Below are 19,953 nucleotides of genomic sequence, written 5' to 3'. Positions count from 1 at the left end.
TTGAAGTTGGAAGCTTATTCCCTTGGCCAATTACATTTAAACTCAATATTTAACATTGGTTGACATTTAATCCATGCCTTGGGTTATTTAAAATCTTGACTTTATTCTAAGAATATGATATGTCAGATAAATAGCTTTAGAATTATTTATGTCACCTTTTATTTAATAAATTGCATTCCTCGGGTGTCAGAAGTTAACATACATCCTATGCTTATTTGGTAGCATTGTCTTTAAATTATTTAACATGGGTCAAATGATTTGATTATTCTGCAACAAGCTTTTCACAAATAACTCTGGAATTTTGCCTCATTCCTCCTAACATAGCTGATATAGACGAGCGAGGTTTGTAGGCCTCTTTTTTGCACACACTTTTGAAGCGTTATCCACAAATCTATGTTGGACTTCAGCACCTCTACTTTCTAAGAGAAAGAAGAGGCAGCCTGGCCCCATGGATGTTATACTTGCATGCTGTTTGTACACATGAACTTTGTGCCTTTTTAGTTTGATTATTTTTTTGCTTTTTTTTTTGGTCTTGTGTATTTAATTTTGTCAGAAGCTTTGGAACACATAACTTTTGTTAACGTTTTAGTTTTTCCAATACTTTTTCTAAACTTCTAACCATCCAAAGTTGTGCACCAGATTCAGTCAATTTAATGTAGGGGTTAGTACATTTGCCTAACATGTGAAAGAGCTCCAGTTCAAAACTGGGAAAAAGCACAGATCCATGGAACTGTTTGCTTCAAGCGTAAAATCTGTGCCAAATCAGAACATGCCGATTCATCCGCTGCGACGAGCCCTTGCGAATAAGGGAGCATCTGAAGGAAGCTTAAAACTGAGAAAAATCTGGCTGAAATTGTTGGAAAAACCTTCTGCTTATAGTAGTTTTCTCCAAAAACTGTAGCTTACTATGAGAGAATCTCTAAAATTCACATTGAATTTTCCATACAAGGCTTGTAGAGTTAAGAAACGGCCTTTAGATGACAGAGTGACACATTTTTTTTGTAATTCACCTTCTTACTTGAATGTTGGACTGTAGTTTTTAAAGTGAGCTGGTTTAAATGGGTGCTAAGGAAGGAAAAACTTGCTATTTAATGCACTTGATTGGTTCATGTACATGCAGCATTTCTTTTATTTGATGAATGTATGTTTTACATTGAGCCTGCCTTTTGATTTATTGCAGACCCCTTTGGCCAGCAAGCACTTTGTTGTGTAAGCTATTTTCTCTTTGCTGTGCTGCTCCACAACGCCAATAATCCTTGTTCAATAAATTCAAATGGAAGTGACACTTTGGTATGTCTTCTCTACTATGTGTAGTACATATCATTGTAATTCATTCCCAGATTGATTTGCAGTTGAAAAGATTGGTAGCCCAACAGAGCCGATTGTAAATCCACACTCGGAAATTTATGGAAGTGTCTGAATTTTTGTTAAATGTTCATATAATCAGGCCAAATTACAGATGATAGTGTATCATATGGGAAAAGCCAATATGCAGTGGTGTTTGTATTCTGCTGAGAGGCAAGTTGCCGCTTGCGTTAGACAATAACAGTAGCGTGATGCATCACGTCTGCCCCTCATGCGTCACAAATGACGCCAAAACGCATCATGGAGACTGTGCGTAAATGTCGACTTAAAATTTACACATCTCCTATATTGCCTCATTATTAAATGGTGGTAAATAAACTTCTAGACAGAAAGATACCTTGATTTATTACACATGCTTTCATTGTAGGTCAGCACAATCAGTGCGCCATCGTTTCTATTGCTCAACTTAAGTGCACAAGTCTGTTGTAGGTGTCTTTTAGTCTTGTAATCTTGAGCTCTGCAATAATGTGTTAACAATTAACTTTGTGGTATCAGCTTGTAAACAGAATGGCTGTAAAATTCGATAGGTCACAGGACATTACCCTTTGTTAGGGGGAATTTCAGTGCAGTCTTGTTGCAGCTCTGTAAAAAGGACGTGCACCATCAAGTCTGTAGACACAGCAAGGCTTTTCGAGTCAGAGGGAAAACCTAATTTGGTTACTTTGCACTTTCATTTTACAATATGGTGCTCACCATCTTGAGTAATTCTCACAGGTGTTGTGATATTGTGTTCACTGCTGAGGTTTAAAAAAAAAAAAAAAGGGAGTGTGAGCCTTCTAGGGCATGGAAAACTAATCAACGGCCAAAACACCGCTGTTGAAATTCAGCTTGTAACTGTGTTTATGGAGCCTTTGCAGGTTACGCCAACACAAACCTCTTTGGTCTGGGTTTATCAGCCCCAGAGACGGCCGTGATTAGCTCCCCACGCTGCTAGCCATATATCTCAGCTGTCCCACCTCCCAGCGTTCAGGATGACCCATTAAATAGAGACGGAGAAATAGAGAACATGAGTAGGAGGGTTAGAGACATTGGAGAGCAGAAATGCTACCTGTAGTTAGCGTAATAGTAGTGTTTACTCAGGCTGCGGGCTCTCTCTGTGTGCAGCTGCATTGTCTGTCTGCCAACTGACATTTCTGTATGGGTGGCCACACCCTTGCCACACACATTCACAGGGACTAATAACTAATAATAACCTAAATGACAAGGTTATGACAAGGTGGACGACAAACAAGGCGACCGGGATAGGTGTCTGTTAAGTGTCTATATTCCCCTTCCTTTTGAGCTCACTCAAAGCTCTTTTGTCCTCTACAGTTTACTATTTTAGATATTACCCTGCCATTGTTTCTTTGTTAATTACATCACTAAACCGCTTACTCTTCTGCCTATTGTATCGTATGTAGCTCCACAGACACTTAAGGCTCAAAAAGCTTCCATAAGAAGTAAGTCACTGTATGCCCTGTTGAATGGGAGCATTATATTTAGGCTCATTTCTGCTTCATCAGTTCAATAACTGATTCTTCTCTTTCATGTTCCCTTTGTGTTTCACCAAACTGCCATTCCTGCAGAATCACTTCCCTATAGGATGCGTGGTCTTGGCACTTTGACAAATTGGAGAGAACCACAGTCGCACCATAAATTGTTTCACGTAGCTGCGGGCCTCCGAATCATTACTTACATCTCAAACTATGTGGAGTAAATTTTAAAAAAAAGAAAGAAAGAAAAAGTCTGGGTTTGTTGAGAATTTCTGCACTTTAACAGCAGTTTGCTAGTCTAGGAAATTTGAGACTGGAATTTATTAGTCCTGGCCTCCCCTTAGTTTATTAAAAAGTGTGTGTGTGTGTGTGTGTGTGTGTGTGTGTGTGTGTGTGTGTGTGTGTGTGTGTGTGTGTGTGTGTGTGTTACAAGTGATAATGAGGTGGAGGACACAAACAAATCTATGGCTTTGCCGCATTTATTATTTCCCTGTATCTGGACACCTTGTCATGGGTGGTTTGCTAATTGTGTTTCCATAAACTTGCCTACAGTAGAAATTCTGTTCATTATAAACTGCTTTAACTTGACAGCGGAGTATGTTTGGTTTAAACCAATATATATATGTATATAAGTAGGAAATGTCAAACCAAATATTGTTAGCTAGAAAATTAATCTTGACTAGAGATGGACCGATCCGATATTACGTATCGGTATCGGTCCGATACTGACCTAAATGACTGGATCGGATATCGGAGAAAAATAAAAAATGTAATCCGATCCATTAAATATCACGAAAGCACCTCACAAAACTTGCAACACGCCGTAACTCACCTCAGAACGTTAGCATGTCGGAGCAGTATGCATCACGTGATAGAGCGGCTGTGGCATGCGGGACCTGTGGTCTGGATAGCATGTGGAGCTTCGCTAGCAACCTGGCATTTCATCTCCGACAAAGTTATCCCGAGAGAAGTAAAGCAAGTGTGTAAGTCCATCTCTGAATGTTTGTAAAGCATTCCTGCGTTAAGCTTAACGAGCGACTGCCTCTCGCTCTCCGGCTGCTACTTCAATCGTGAAACTGCTTAAATGATCAGCTGATCGGCTTTTCTGTCGCGAGTCCGTCTTTGTTTTTGGCCCACTTTGCACCAGAAAGAGGAAACCAGCGGCTGAACAACAGCAGCACGTTTAAGCTTGATAAGCTGTTGTTAGAATTTATTTAATATTACTTTCTACACCAGGATCTTTTTCTATGTAGCTGACGCTGGTAACTGTGCAGGGGCGGATCTAGCAAAGTTTAGCCAGGGGGGCCGATAGGGCATTAACTGGGAAAAGGGGGCACAAAGACATACTTTTCTTTCTTATTCTCATTTAAAATGTCTAGCTTTTAATAAATAATTATCTGACACACAAAGTTTTAATTTGATGTAAAATGAATAGAAGTCAATTACTGTATATAGTGACTATTAAGTCTAATATATATACCCTAGTAAGCTATACTACTTTTTCCTTTGGGAAGGTACCATCTGTGCAGTCTGCAATTTTGTTGAAGAAAGATGTTGAATCTATTTAATATTTCTTGAAAAATAATTGATTTCTGTGCATTTTTTTTCACACTTCATCAAATTAAGGTTGATTACGTCGATTAAGCATCATGAGGTGGCGCGTGAGGGGTGGTTCCCTATTTTTTTATTTATTTATTTTTGTTGTTGCTGGGAGTTGGAACCCTATTAGTTAGGTTGCTTAATATTTACGCTAAGTACTCTTTAAAATACCAGAATAGGGAGGATGGTGTAGGTCTAAGTTTATTAGATTGATCAGTATTGCTGAACTATGAAACATTTTTTTTGCATACAGGTATAACAGAATAGCTTTAGTGTAGTTGTTGTTTTAAACTTGAGTATGAACTTGCAGACTTGCAAAATGCAGCAAGATATTTTAAAAAACTGTTTTGTTGATTAAAAAACACTATATCGGATTCATATCGGTATCGGCAGATATCCAAATTTATGATATCGGTATCGGACATAAAAAAGTGGTATCGTGCCATCTCTAATCTTGACAGATGTAAAATATGCAGAACTTCGATGCATGTTTTCACATTGTAATTCATGAAGAATCAGCTTTGTTTGTGCACTTCATTTTCAAACTGGATTAATTGTTGTTGCTGTAAAACAGTTTATCTCCTGAATTTAGCAGACTAATTATTGTGAACATTAATTATCGTCTCTCAGCTGAAATGATCTGGACGATCAGTTAAGCAGTAAATATGCACTGGTTACTTTGTCACTCTTTCGCGCACACAAATCAGGCTTTGGGGTGAAATCATTAGCGAGACAGAAGGATTCATATACAGTTGCACGGGGGCAGACAGCCACCCCTAAACGTTTCTACTGTTTTTCTCGCGCTCTCCCACGTCCTCGCAAACAATGCCCCCTTGTGTGCCGAGCCACTTGCTCAGATTTCGAATCACACTGCACCCTTTCCACTTTGGTGCCCTGTCCTCCTCTCGTTTGCACTGCTGCCAGAACACAAATGGACACAGTGGCAAGTGTTGTCCCGTAGTATTCGTGTGCAGCAGGGAGGGACCAGGCTACACTGGGATAAATAAGTAGGTAAATAAATAAAGAATAAACCTCGCTCTAGGAATTTGTCTTATTGAAGATGAAAAGCATCTGCCTCTCTCTGGCATCTGCTGTGAAAGATATCCCTCCACCGCTAAGGGTTTGGAGCACGGCAAGTAGCCAGCTCTATCAGCCTCGCTCTTTCTCTACCCACCAACGTGAACCAGCGCAGCACTGGTGTACACAGAAACGAACGTCAAAACAAATTTGTCGGCCAACAAACTTTTTTCTTTTTTTCTTTTTGCAAAGCTAACTTGAGGTATTAGCTTGAAATAAAAACGGGTTCTAAATGTCTTTAATACCAGTTACAGAGTGGTGGTGTGATCCAGTTCTTTGGCACCCCAAGCCGAGTGTTTGTGTATCTTTTTCTTCCCCACACTGCAACAGCTTTAACACAGCGACAATAAACCGCTTTCTCATTACCAGTTAAGGTGAAAGGCGCAGAGGGAGGCTTCTTTTTTAAATTATTTTGCCACAGGGGTTTTAAATGATTTCCGCTGCACTTGTGGGTATTCTCCAAAACTCTGCGTGCAGGGAGGAGTATAATACAGTTTGATACGATCACAGCTTGAACTTTCACTGACGATAGATGATGTCGACTGTACACGGTGTTTGGAAATTCCTTAGACGCCAAGTTTGTTAAGAATAAAAAAAAAAAGATTGGCTTTGCAGACATAAAAGCCTAGAGGAACATTCCTTTAAGTGACAAACGGTGATAAAGAGCTAGCTGTCAGTGATGGCTGTCTGCTACTGTGGCCAGGTGAGGCATGAGCAGGGACTCGCGTGCATTCCTTCACATAGTTTTAACTCGGTCGTGCCTGCTTTTTTGTTTGCCCAGTGACATGTCAAAGGAGGTGAAAGCAGATCTCAGATAAAGAAAAATAACTTTATCTAATAGCTATTGTATAGACTGTTTTCAGCTGCCTTGTTTAACAAAGAGGGCGGTCGAAGAGTTGCCCGTTGTGTGCATTTTTTTATTTATTTTTTTATTTGTTTCTACCCGCATTGAAACAGCCACATGAGTAATGGGCTGCTCAACACCTCCACAGGATTAGAGCCCACAGCATTAAGAGTTTTTTTTCCTCCACGAGATACTGGAGGCATTGTGTTCCTGATGCTCTAACGTATTTAGCTAAACTGAATAGACTGGAGCTGACTGGCCACCCAGCAAGCCTCAGGATATTCCACTTTGTGAGCGCTTTGTCTTTTAACACATATCAGCAAACGGCACTGTGTAGCCACCACAGTGAACTGAGCAGTGAGACTGAACAAGACCGACTTAGATTTTGGGGTTTTCTGTTCAGTTCTTCTTGTAGAAGCTTTGTACAGAATCATCACCAGGCTGCTCTCTTTAAGACAAAAGTAGATTTAGTCAAACTTTCAGAACTTTTCTCATTTAAATTCAGTTTTTTTAAGTCCTCTGGAGATTCTGCTTTAATTCCATCAAAAGAGAGATATCTATCTATACCATATTGTGCTCTCTTTTACAGCATTATGATTACTCATCGCAGATGGCCATGGGCAAGGGAGTAGGGATAAGAAATTTAGTTAGCTCATTAATGGAGATACGCAGTTACTTTGTTTATAATAGCATTAGGCATCGAAACTGGAGGCTGTAACAAACTTAAGGTCATATATCTAAATTCTTAATCAGTTGGCTTAGTAATCTTCCTTCACTAAATCTAATTCCTGAAAAGACAAAGCATCGGTTCTTGTGCCATTCCATTTGAGGGACAGCTTTTGATTTTTCTGTTTCCACTTAACACAAAGGAGAAATGCTCTCTGTCTCGTTTAATTGTTGTTCATTTGTGGCACACCTGCTGCAGGCTTGTTGGTCAGCCATGTCCCCCTTGGGGTGTGTTATATGTTAAGTGTTTATGTATGCATACATGTCACTCTGAGATCACTGCACTTTGTGTGATTCGAACCCATCTGGTCACCGTTTCAATTTCCTAATGGGGGAACATTAAGGTGGTCTTTGGGGAGTTGTGTTTAGTTGGTCCACTGGGGTTTTAACTGATCCCCTTTGTAAGAGGTGCGCTGAGAGGCTTAAGCTCGCCTCCACCCCCCCTTTGTTCTTTTTATTTTTTCCCAATAATTTCTCTGTAAAACTGTGCAGCATTTGTTCCCCCCGACTCCTGTGCTGATGTACTTTTTGTGTTACATTCACTTTGCTTACTTCCCCCTGCCCCGAGCAGGATTTGTTGTGGGTACTAGATGCCTTGTTGATCGCGAGCAAAGATCTCCAGCAACGTTTGCTGTTGTTTTCTTACAAGTATACAAAGATTCTGTGTCTTTGGTTCTGCTTTGCGACTTGCTTTTGATATTTCTGCATTACTGTGTTATTATGCTCATTCAAATATATGCAAATATAGCGTGAGTTTGAATACTAATGGTTCTGTACCCCTGTTCTGCATGTTTTTGCTCTCCCAGGTGTTAGTCTTTGATCCTGTCAGAGTGGGACGCGTCTAGCAGGGGACTGAGGAGGGAGCAGTGCCAACTTTGAACATGGTGCCTAATATTCACCTGGCAGGGCCCCTTCTCCCCAGAGGGGCGTTGCTGTTCCTGCTTTTACTCAGCTGCATAGTCTTCTCTTCTCTAGCAGACAGTAAGTATGCTCATGTACCTGTGAAGTTCTGCCCTGGCTTTCCCACCGTCTAATAACACATTAAGCTTCATTTAGAGGCGTTCTCTTGATTTAAAAGGACTGCCGTAGCTATAAGTGGAATTTAACACGTGACAAAGGTGCACTTTAACTGAATACATCAGGAGAGCAAGCTCTCACGCTGTGCAGAGCAGAGCTTTGTTTAAAATAGAATATAGATTCCATTTACATTTCATGCCTTCAGTGGATTCCAGCAAACAGAAATAGCTGCTTGTCTAATGCGTGTCCCCAAGTATAAAGAGCTTTAACATCTCAACTAAAAATAAGCACACAATGCAGGCAGCGGAGATCCATCGGCCTCTGTGCCCGGTTGTCAATCCGAGTGACAGTTTTGGCTCAGAGAAAGCGCTCCAAGAGATATGTCACCTCAGCTGTACCTTTGGGTCTCGGGCGCAGCCAAGAAGCACTGCCCTGCCAAAGACGGGGTCAGGGACGAAATTAATTCAACACATGACCTCACCTACAGTGCTGTCATAGGGTCACTGTAATTCAATTATACCCCAACCCCTCCTGTTCCCCCACCCGAATGCAGCCACTGCCCTGTCCTTTCAAACATGTTTCGAATAGGATTTGTTTTTCTGTACCCTTTGTCTTTTCCCGCTCGGCTCTGTGCTATCATCCTTGTCTCTTGTGGCGTGTCTACTCTTGACCAGCATCGCTCTGAACTTGACCTTGCAGAAAAGTTTTACAGGCCTTTTGTTTTTCTTGGGGTCTGGCAAGTCTGTCTCTGCTCTGCTTCTAGTTTGATTGGATGGAATTGAATCTTGAGTGAAGCTGTAGTGCTCAACTTAGATACTAATTGTGGATGATCCAAAATAAAACTACTGTATCCTTCTACAAAATAAAAAAAATCATTAACAATTGATCCAAATTTTAAAAAAGTATGAGTTGCTGGAAGTTATAAAGAAAATTCATATTTGGTCTTTGAATACCTGGCAGAGTGCTCTTCTATAAAAAGGGAGAAAGACGTGCAATGTCAGACGTCTATTTGCGTGCGTGCACCTTGTTAACTGTGATATTATGTTGTATACTTGTGCTGTTTATGCCACAAGTAAAAGCATGTGCTTTTTAGAGATCATCAAGTTAAAAAATGCAACGTCATGGGCATAGAAGAAATTAAGATGGTATATAAATGTGCTGATTCTTTCACGCACCAGTCTGGATGGTTCTACGGGCCGGAGATATACACAGCTAACCAGAATAGTGTTTAATCTGTTCAAACAGAGCATTAATGTTTAACCTAAATCTTGATTATTTTTGTTTTGTTTTGTTTTTTACCCCACCCCTGTCTCTGTCTTAGTTTTATTTAGTGTGAAACATTTAATTTAAAGTACAAATATAGTCCGATGTGACGAGCTGGCACATGTGCATATATTCATAGACAAATAAGGGACACATCATAAAGTAACTCACAGAAAAGCCTGACTGTGGTCTGGGGTTAAATACGCATGTAGGTTAGTGTAAGCACATATGGGAAAAAGGCCCAGACTACTATTATCCAGACTGTAAAGCAAACAGACATAGAATTAAAATAAGACACTGGGGGGTGAGAGGGGGTGTAAAAATAACACCTCCCACTAATGGCAGGTTTGTGTGCATTTCTGTGCCTATAATTTGTATGTAACTCAGTTATGTGAGCCTGATGTTTTGGGTTTGGATTTCCTGTATTACAGAGCAGACACCAGACAGATATTATGGGCGGAGTACCTGGCAAGTTTCTGATTACATGGATTCAGTCTGATGCTCTTGTCTCCCCCTTGAACAAGTTAGGCGGGCAGAGAAACCACACGTAGCAAACATGTGTCAGCAGTGTCAGAACACACCCTTGGATAGAAACCATACATTAGTCTTTATCTATATAAATATATTAGGGGTGCAACGATACACAAAATTCACGGTTCGGTTCGGTTCGATACTTTGGTGTCACGGTTCGATATTTTTTCGATACAAAAAATGTTCATGCCTTTTTAATTTGTCATTTATTAAAATTATAAATATATATTTTAACTCAAAAGTACAGTTTTTAAATTTAACCCTAACCCTTGTGCGTGTTTTTTATTTTGACAGCGAATGCGCACCTGCGGACCACTTATGTGCAGCCCTGGTTATTTAGCTCATCATATTGCAGCCACAGAAATTCTTTTGTCCATGAAACCATAAAGCTGCACTTTCTTTTTGCCTTATAGTCTGATTTGTCATAACTTTCCGTTTTGTGGTAAGCTTTTCTTTGGCTGTCACTTCTTCACCCTGACCTGTCTTATTTGGCTCAGCAGAACTGAAATGCTTTTACACGCTCACTCACATAAGCTCAGCGATTCTCTGCGCGATCAACCTCTCACATGTTTAAGCTGCGGGAGATTTCACTTGTCATGTTTGCATAGTAAGCTAACGATTAATAAGACGATGTCAGAGGAATTGGTGCACAAATTATCATCACTCACAGATCAGTGCTGTCGCTCTCTATACACAGTTCGCACGATTGCAAAGTGAAAGCAAAAAAACAAGCGCAAATTCAAACGCGATTTCAATATGTCACATATTGACAGTGGCTCACCGATGCCAATGACATAATTACCCAGCTACATTTCTGAAAGAATGCAAAAGCATTGACATATATTTTTCCTACAATAGCCCGACGGGCAGGGAAGAGAAAGATTTTGGTAGCCCGACTGAAAAAATCGCTAGCTCCGGGACGTCGGGCTAGCGATATTGCGAGCCCTGTATCTGATTGAGGAATCACTCATCTTTGGAAAAGAGAGTTTATTACAGAGAAATGGCTCTTTCCAAAATAAAAGCTATACTATCCGCTTCTTCTGGGCTATATTCTCAGCAGCATAAGGAGAATCATGTGCTAACAGCTGTCTAAATGACTCGGCTAAAGTTAGTAGCATGCTTGCTTTTTTTGTCTGCTTCCACTTGTCTTTGCACTAGGATGATGTCGGCGTAAATGTGCAGTCATATTCGTTGTGTTCCCACTAGTGCTTTCAGGTTAATCTCGTTGAAATGACCTTAACGCCACAACACGGCAAATCTCCGTTAACGAGCTACCGCCGATCGCTCCGTGCATGGGGCTAGACGGCCAACACCTCAACGAGCTAACTGCGCTAACACACTAGCTCCCACCAATGTAATTGAGCATTGCGTGGCACATCCAACATACTGTTTTACTTTAGTCCATGACTCGCTTACCTTCAGGGTCATACGTCACATGAAAACCAAAATAATTCCAAACGCCAGATCTGAATGAGGGTGGGGGAGGTGCCCTGCCCTCTTCCTTCTGACGATGCTGTCTGTGTTGAGCGCTCAGTGGATCTGCGCTGGACAGTGCAGCCTAGGCGGAGTAGTCGAACGCAGATTCACTGAGTGCTCAACACAGACAGCATCGTCAGAAGGAAAATTGATAAAATAAATTACAAATGTTGTATTGTTCGATACATATGCGTACCGAACCGAAAGCACTGTATCGAACGGTTCAATATCGATACGAATATCGTTGCACCCCTAAAAAAAAAATATATATATATATATACACACGTTTATTATCTGATACATTTCAAAATTTGTTTCCATACTATTTGTTTGGCATGACACTTAAAGATGGCACAATTCATCATGATTTAGCAGCACGGGTACAGGAAACTCTCCACGAGCCCTATCAGTGTTATAGCCTTCTGACATCATTCATCTTACAGCATCATTGAATAGGCGTACAATACAGAGTGATTACTCTGAGTGCTGATCACAGACGTCCCATCGATCCCCAGGGAGCTCTGCCTAATCAACTAGCTCTCTATACAGCCTCCTTCTACACAATAGGCCTCTGGCCCACAAGGTCAGCCTCAAAGTCACATACCCAGCACTTAAATGTAATGGTTATCTTTTTGTAGCGCTGTCATTGTGAGTTATTTCATTGGCTTTAATAAGCTTTTGATGTATGTGTCTCCTCTCGCTCTTCTCATGTTATAATTTTGGGTTGCTTTTCATGTGAGGTGCGGCAAGACTGCTGAGTCTTCTTTTGTGCCCGGGCCTTTTCTTGTCACTCTACTTCAGCTGTATCATAATTAACAAGTTTAAAATGGGGGCATCTCAGGCCCTCCAAGGTTTGGAGCCCTATCTCCCCCTACCACCACTTCCCCTGCCAGTGGCGGACCCCCTCAGACATCGGTGCGTTGGTGGTTCTTTGTGTCCGGGGATGGGCGTCCAGGTACACACCGGCTCACTCCTTGGCGGCCGCTTATCGGGGCCTGGAGCCTGGGGCTCGCTCGGGCCACTTCGGAGGTGGGGTGCCCCCGGCCTCTCGGCCTGGGGCTCGGTCACTCAGGCGCAGCTGGCTGCCGGCGGAGCTCACGGGCGCGTCACTGCAACTCCCCCTGGCTTCTGCTCCGCGGCTGCTGAGTGAGCCCTCATCTGGGACTCTCCTCAGCTCTTTCCGGGACAGTGGCGCAGCTGCCCCTCTGTTGGTCTTCCTTGGTCTCTTGTGTTCTGGGGGCCTCTGGATGTCTGGAGTTTTGATCTCCTCCACACCTGCTTCAAGCCCTGGAGGACGGGGCTGTGGCCCCCCCACACCCTCTAGCAGATTATTACATGAAGGAACCTTTTAAAAAAACAAAAAACAAGCGCGTCCATGCTCACAGTTGTACACACGGGTGATCACACCCACAAACTACACCCTTTTTGGCTCCTACCTCAAAGCACACTGTGTTCTGTTGATCTTATGTGCTGCACAATAATGTTTAACATTTAGTATTTACTGTCATATTCCCATATATCATTGTGATGTTGTTTATTCTATTACTCTTGTTCTCTTCTGCTTGCTTTCTTTTTCTTTCTCAGCAGGTGATCCAGGTGATTGATATATGCATTTTTTTTTCTCTGCCCGTTCTGTTGGTTTTTGTCTTTTGCCCTTCTCCCCCGTCCCTCTTCTCAGCTGTTTCTCTTTCCCTCTTTCTTTCTCCCCTTCTTTCCCCCAGTCAAGTCTGTCCCGTATTCAGTAAGTGAAAAATAAATAAACAATAAAAGGTGAATCAAATGGACCATTACGGCAAGGCTGGGATGGTCAGTTTGGTAAAGTAAATCCGTTGGGCATCTTTCTTTGCCTTTAGACAACAATTCTGATGGCAAAAGAGCCAAACGGGACAGGCCAAAAAAAAAAAAAAAAAAAACAAGTTTAAAATAACTTTTCTCTGTCCCACAATGCATCTTTGAGATTCTTATTTATGATCCTTGCACTGCAAATAGAGTAATTACAGATTACCAGTGCTTTTAACTATTGTTTCATTGTTACTGAACAATGGCTCAACCATAAATAACAGGTATCCCATGTGCAATCTATGCTATATATTTAAACAGTAGTTTTTTGTTCTTTTTGGCTTTAAACAAAGGCTTTCCCTTTAACAAGGCGCAGAATTTTTTATTATTCTTTAAAACAGCCTTTAAATCCATGCAATGTGCTCAGGAAACCTATGAAACACTCTTCACAGAGTGATTTCTAAATTTGCTACAATGGACTGATGCCAAAGTGGTTTGGAGATGGGTGACCAGATGGGGGGCTGGGGGGGCAAAAATTGGATTGTGTTTTTAAGTATCCATATGGTCACCCAGTTCAGAAACTGACAGGGATAGAAATTGATTCTTTTTTAATTAAAAGTAACCATATCCACCTTGGAGAGCCACTTGGAGAGTAATGCAGTTAGCGCACAGCTGGGGTCCACACACATCATACAGGCAGGCACAATGAGAGAGGAGGCAAACAATACAAAATGTACTCTGAGGAAGCAGCTGCGAAAAGCATCATAGGGTAAGAGGACAACATGTATAAGATGAAGTGCCCGAGGAACAAATCTTAGAGGTTGGAGAGAATTATCGGAAGTTGTTTTCATAAGCCAGCGCAGCAATGTCAGAATAGAGGGAGGAAAGGGGCATCAGAGGTTAATGATGTGAGATTAATAGTTTAATTAGGGAGCTCAACAGCAGAGCCACAGGCAGTCACCCAAACCTTATGTTGTGTCCTGGTTTCAGAATTGCCACAGGACGACAGGCGTTTCCTAGTGTCTAGTGTCCTTCCAGAGAAGGGCACATGAGAAAAAGACATTGCAGTTCTCTGATCATCGTCATATTCTTATTGCCAAAAGAAACATTAGTTCCCTTAATGTACCACAGTAGTTCTTACAGGCCTTTTACGTGTTAAATTGAAATTCATGGTAGCTGGCTCTAAATTAGACACAATTAGACAACTTAGAGGCGCACACCTACGTATTGTTTGCTTTCAGAGTGTCCTGCGCTTACAGGCATTTATCTCAACCCTAATGGCCTGAATATATGTCAAGTGGGATATATTTTGTTTGCAAATGATCACCTAAGACTATAAATCATAAGGGGGGCACCAGAGAACATGCACGCCCGTTTAAAACCACATGTTGTTGTGTTTTATGTTCCTCCTGTAACATAATTTAATTTCCCCCTCAATTTTGATTAGTGGAGAGTTGAATTACTTAAGACCTCCAGGCCATGTGGGTGTGAAGACGGAAACAATGGTTGGGGCTCTTGTGGTCTCAGAGGGAAGGCTAATCTAGGGGAGGCAAATTAATGAGGTTAGTTGGGTCGCAAGGGGGTGTGCGGTGATGGATGATGAGCTCACCCCAAAATGGAATCTCTGAAGAAGCTAGGAGCCATCTCAGCAGCTGAGCCCCAAACACACCGTCTCCCGGGATCGCTTAACACACTTAACATCTTCTGCACGCTATTCTATTAATGTCAGGGTCCGAGCCAAGGATAGACTTTAACTAGCAGCATTAACAAAGCCCCCCAACAGTCAATGAGTTGCACGTTGTGCTGGTAGAAACTTTGGATTTCAATATGCTTTATTATATATTCACAGTGGTTTCAGAATGTCCTTCTCCAGCTTCATATTTTGTTTTACAGAGTATCCCCAGGTTACCACCCACACATGCCTTCAAATGCAACAGTGAGTTATCCTTCTTGGTTTCAAAAAGAGGGGAAAGACACTTAAGTGACAGTGCAAATGAGAACATTTCAGCAAGCGAACTAAACAAACATGTGAGTTGATGTTGCCCCAGGGTTATGCAGATGAGCTTTGGAGTTTGACACCTTACTGTAGCATGTTTTTTCTAGTAGGTGGGATAGTGGCACCGAGATGGAAAACGTACTCGCTGAAGATGGGGACCATTTTTTTTGAATTTCACATTTACATCATTCACATTATGTGATAGACTTTGTGCCAATTATATTCAGAAAATAATGTAATGAGTCTCCCACCAGCAAGCAATTATGAGTGTTAGCTCTGAGGAAGGGAAACTGTAAAATACATATTATGGTTTGCCCTCATTTCATAATGATAATTCAAAAAAAAAAGGGAAAACAGCATCTGCAACAAAAATAGTTTTATCTTCAGAGAGCGCAACAAAGAAATCATAGTGGAGTTTCTGCCTTTATCTAATCTCTGTGAAATCTTTACCTTAAGGACTCATGTGGGTTGAAAGAAGTTGCAGGTAGTGAATCATCTTTGACTAGATCTAGGTTAGGCGCCAGTTTAAATGCCACAGGTAATAAAACACCTCAGACTCCCAATCGTGTGATATCAGGAACACCCACATTCTCACCATCAAAAAGTACACAATGAAACATTTATCCTTCCATATTTTTTAAACAGTTCCTATAAATGCCCACTCGAAGCAGAAGTCACCACAGCACATGGTTGTTGTTTTTTTTTTTTTTCTTCAAATGTCATAATTTGACTGACAGTCAAGAAGAGATGCACAGGGTTGAGAGATACCTCCCTCGTTCCTAATCGGCCCGAGAAGATGAAAGCTATTACATTAATGTTGCTTACACTGGGAAGAAAGGAATGAAGGATAATTGCACTTAGAGTTCTTTTTCTTCTCCACTGCCTTGAATAATTCAGGGAAAGCTGGAAGGCCTGATAGAAAGCCTGTCTTCGTGGTCCAGGGGGGCACTGAAAGTTTGATGTTTTTCTTTTCTCTTGTCTCTGCTATAGGTTTTGACATTTTGTCTTAAGTACAGTATCTCGGTCGTGATGAATCGCATTACTCTTGAGATTTCACTTACGTTCTGATAACACATATAAAGCTCCATCAATCTTCAGCCACTATGCTACCATTCTAAGAAAGTAAGTTCCTTTGGTGTCTGTGTTATCATAAGGGACTGCAGCGTGAACTGACTATTAATGAGCTGGAGATGATAGTGCACCATCCACAAAAGCGTTTCTTGGGTCGGAAACCAAGTAAGGTGACAATACTAGACAGTGAACTTACAGGCAAAAATAAATTGGTTACAGTTTTGAGATTACGGCGGTGGCTGTAGTTAGTAGCAAATGATCTGCTAATCAGATGGTTGGTGGTTCGATCCTTGGCCGCTCCAGTCTGCATGAACCACAAGTTGATCTCTGATTTATTTCTTCAGACTGCGACCGTTAGATACGTGGGTGAGGCATGTTGTATAAATCATGTAAAGTAGAACATAGGAAGAACCGGTCCATATAATATATTATGTTTGTTTCTTTGTTTGGTAGGAAAAAAGGTCAAAGCTTTTATTGGTTTCTGCTCCTTAAATTTGAAGATTTCTGTCACAGTCTGGCGAGAGCAGACTGTATGTATTGTGAAGAGTGGACCCAAAATGCAGACACCAAGGAACTTGGATCAAGACTTGAGTATCAACAAAAAGCGAGCCGTTTAATGAGGCTGGCAGAAAAGGTACAAATAAAGGGCAAGGCAAACAGAAATAAAACTAACATTAACCTAAACTGGGAGAACTAAACAAACAACATGGAAAAACCTGGACATGAAACCTAGAAACATGGCATGGAGAACATGGCGTGAACAACAGACGACCTGACAATCACACACTGAAAACAGAGGACTTAAATACACAGGAGGTGATTAGGGGAAGTGGAGACACATGAGGAAACAGCTGGCACACATGAACATAATGACGTCACAGTGGGAGAGTAAAACTGAACATGATGAACACAGAACACCAGACCTCTTCACAATAAAACAGGAAACATAATGAGACATAGACATGACAACCCGAACTTGACAACGTAAGACACAGACATGAAACGCATGAAGAGCAGGGGAGATTTAACATGGTTGGAAACACGAGGGGAAAATAATAACTAGAAACACTTAGGCATAATAATACAAACTTGATAACAAATGACACGCAGCATGAAACACGAAGGTTGAGGGGAAACTTAAATACAGGGGAAGAAAACACAAGGAGTCTAATAACCAAATGAACTTAGATAACCTAATGAACAAAATAAACTCAAACTTAAAACGCTGGGTCAAAAGACCCAGGATCATGACAGAGCCCCCCCTTCAAGGGCGGATTCCAGACGCCCAAAACCATGAACAAAGAAAAGAAGCAGCAAGAAAACAAACACGAAACAAAAACAACACAACCCACCCAGGGCGGGCGGTGGGGGTCCAGGATGGAGGGCCAGAAACAAAACAAAGAAACCGAAGCACTCAGTCCAAACACAAGGGCTTAAGAGTCCGAGACCCTGTTTCAGGAGGGCGACCATGATCTTGGCAGAAAAGGAGTTCATGGCACAGTAGTTCAGGTGGCCGACCTGGAGGCCGATGGCACAGTAGTCCATAGTTCAAGGGTTCAGGGGGCCGGCCATGTGGAAGGCGGCAGTGGAGAAGCAAGCATGGCTGGCCACACTCGGGAGGCTTGGCTCGCGGCCGGCGGTGACGTGGACGAGACCTGTCGGGTGGCTTGGCTGGCGGCCGGCGGCAGTGTGGATGTGGACGAGACCCGTCGGGTGGCTTGGCTGGCGGCCGGCGGCAGTGTGGATGTGGACGAGACCCGTCGGGTGGCTTGGCTGGCGGCCGGCGGTAGTGTGGATGTGGACGTGACCCCTCGGGTGGCTTGGCTGGCGGCCGGCGGTAGTGTGGATGTGGACGTGACCCCTCGGGTGGCTTGGCTGGCGGCCGGCGGTAGTGTGGATGTGGACGTGACCTGTCGGGTGGCTTGGCTGGCGGGACGAGCAGAGGCGTGGCGTCGACCACTGGCTGGGTCGTGGCAGGACCAGGCGAGGAAGGACCAGATAATGGCGCTGCAGGCGATGGCGTGGAGGGATGCTGGACTGGCTTGGCTGAACCTCCAGCTGGCGCAACAGGACCAGGCGAGGCAGAAGCAGAGGCTGAAGGTCCTGAGGCTGGACCAGGCGAGGCTGAAGGCCCTGAGGCTGGACCAGGCGAGGCTGAAGGCCCTGAGGAAGCTGGACCAGACGAGGCTGAAGGCCCTGAGGAAGCTGGACCAGACGAGGCTGAAGGCCCTGAGGAAGCTGGACCAGACGAGGCTGAAGGCCCTGAGGAAGCTGGACCAGACGAGGCTGAAGGCCCTGAGGAAGCTGGACCAGACGAGGCTGAAGGCCCTGAGGAAGCTGGACCAGACGAGGCTGAAGGCCCTGAGGAAGCTGGACCAGACGAGGCTGAAGGCCCTGAGGAAGCTGGACCAGACGAGGCTGAAGGCCCTGAGGAAGCTGGACCAGACGAGGCTGAAGGCCCTGAGGAAGCTGGACCAGACGAGGCTGAAGGCCCTGAGGAAGCTGGACCAGACGAGGCTGAAGGCCCTGAGGAAGCTGGACCAGACGAGGCTGAAGGCCCTGAGGAAGCTGGACCAGACGAGGCTGAAGGCCCTGAGGAAGCTGGACCAGACGAGGCTGAAGGCCCTGAGGAAGCTGGACCAGACGAGGCTGAAGGCCCTGAGGAAGCTGGACCAGACGAGGCTGAAGGCCCTGAGGAAGCTGGACCAGACGAGGCTGAAGGCCCTGAGGAAGCTGGACCAGACGATGACGAGGCGTGAGGGTGGACAGGCTCCTCGGGCCCTCCAGCTGACGAGGTAGGTTGCTTTTCAAGTTGCAGCAACACACAGTCTATAGTGGGTGAAATGAGTTTGTATGAGTTCTCAGACTGAGGCGTGGCAGAAGCACAGGCAGAGGCCGGACCAGGCGTAGCAGAAGCACAGGCAGAGGCCGGACCAGGCGAGGACGAAGACTCTGAGGCTGATGCCGGAGCCGGACCAGGTGGAGCAGGAGCAGCTGATGCAGGAGCCGGACCAGGCGGAGCAGAAGCACAGGCAGAGGCCGGACCAGGCGTAGCAGAAGCACAGGCAGAGGCCGGACCAGGCGAGGACGAAGACTCTGAGGCTGATGCCGGAGCCGGACCAGGTGGAGCAGGAGCAGCTGATGCAGGAGCCGGACCAGGTGGAGCAGGAGCAGCTGATGCAGGAGCCGGACCAGGTGGAGCAGGAGCAGCTGATGCAGGAGCCGGACCAGGCGAGGACGAAGGCTCTGAGGCTGCGGCTGACGAAGCACAGGCTGGAGCTGCGGCTGACGAAGCACAGGCTGGAGCTGCGGCTGACGAAGCACAGGCTGGAGCTGGTCCTGGCGTAGCAGAGGCAGAACCAGGTGACAGTGAGGCAGCCACAGGTGGTGAAGCAGAAGGTGGCCAGACGGGCTCCTCAGGCCCTCCAGCTGACGAAGCGTGAGGCTGAACGGGCTCCTCGGGCCCGCCAGCAGACGTGGCGTGAGGCTGGACGGGCTCCTCGGGCCCGCCAGCAGACGTGGCGTGAGGCTGGACGGGCTCCTCGGGCCCGCCAGCAGACGTGGCGTGAGGCTGGACGGGCTCCTCGGGCCCGCCAGCAGACGTGGCGTGAGGCTGGACGGGCTCCTCGGGCCCGCCAGCAGACGTGGCGTGAGGCTGGACGGGCTCCTCGGGCCCGCCAGCAGACGAGGCATGGTGCTGGACGGGCTCCTCGGGCCCGCCAGCAGACGAGGCATGG

The 19,953-nt window shown here is 44.3% G+C and overlaps 1 protein-coding gene across 9 annotated transcripts in view; it reads left to right on the top strand.

Annotated features, from left to right (window-relative positions):
- Positions 1–19,953, top strand: part of LOC308412480 (receptor-type tyrosine-protein phosphatase F) — a 168,712-nt gene that overhangs the window by 53,680 nt on the left and 95,079 nt on the right. For all 9 annotated transcript variants that reach the window (XM_080906871.1, XM_080906872.1, XM_080906876.1 and 6 more), the window contains exon 2: positions 7,890–8,064. In XM_080906871.1, coding sequence (XP_080762997.1) covers positions 7,965–8,064 — 100 coding nt within the window. In that variant the 5' untranslated portion in view covers positions 7,890–7,964. The remainder of the gene's footprint in view (positions 1–7,889; positions 8,065–19,953) is intronic.

Source organism: Rhamphochromis sp. 'chilingali' (genome assembly GCF_963969265.1).
Source record: "Rhamphochromis sp. 'chilingali' genome assembly, chromosome: 16".
In the NCBI taxonomy this organism is placed as follows: domain Eukaryota; kingdom Metazoa; phylum Chordata; class Actinopteri; order Cichliformes; family Cichlidae; genus Rhamphochromis; species Rhamphochromis sp. 'chilingali'.
This window is presented reverse-complemented; position numbering and strand designations above follow the sequence as displayed.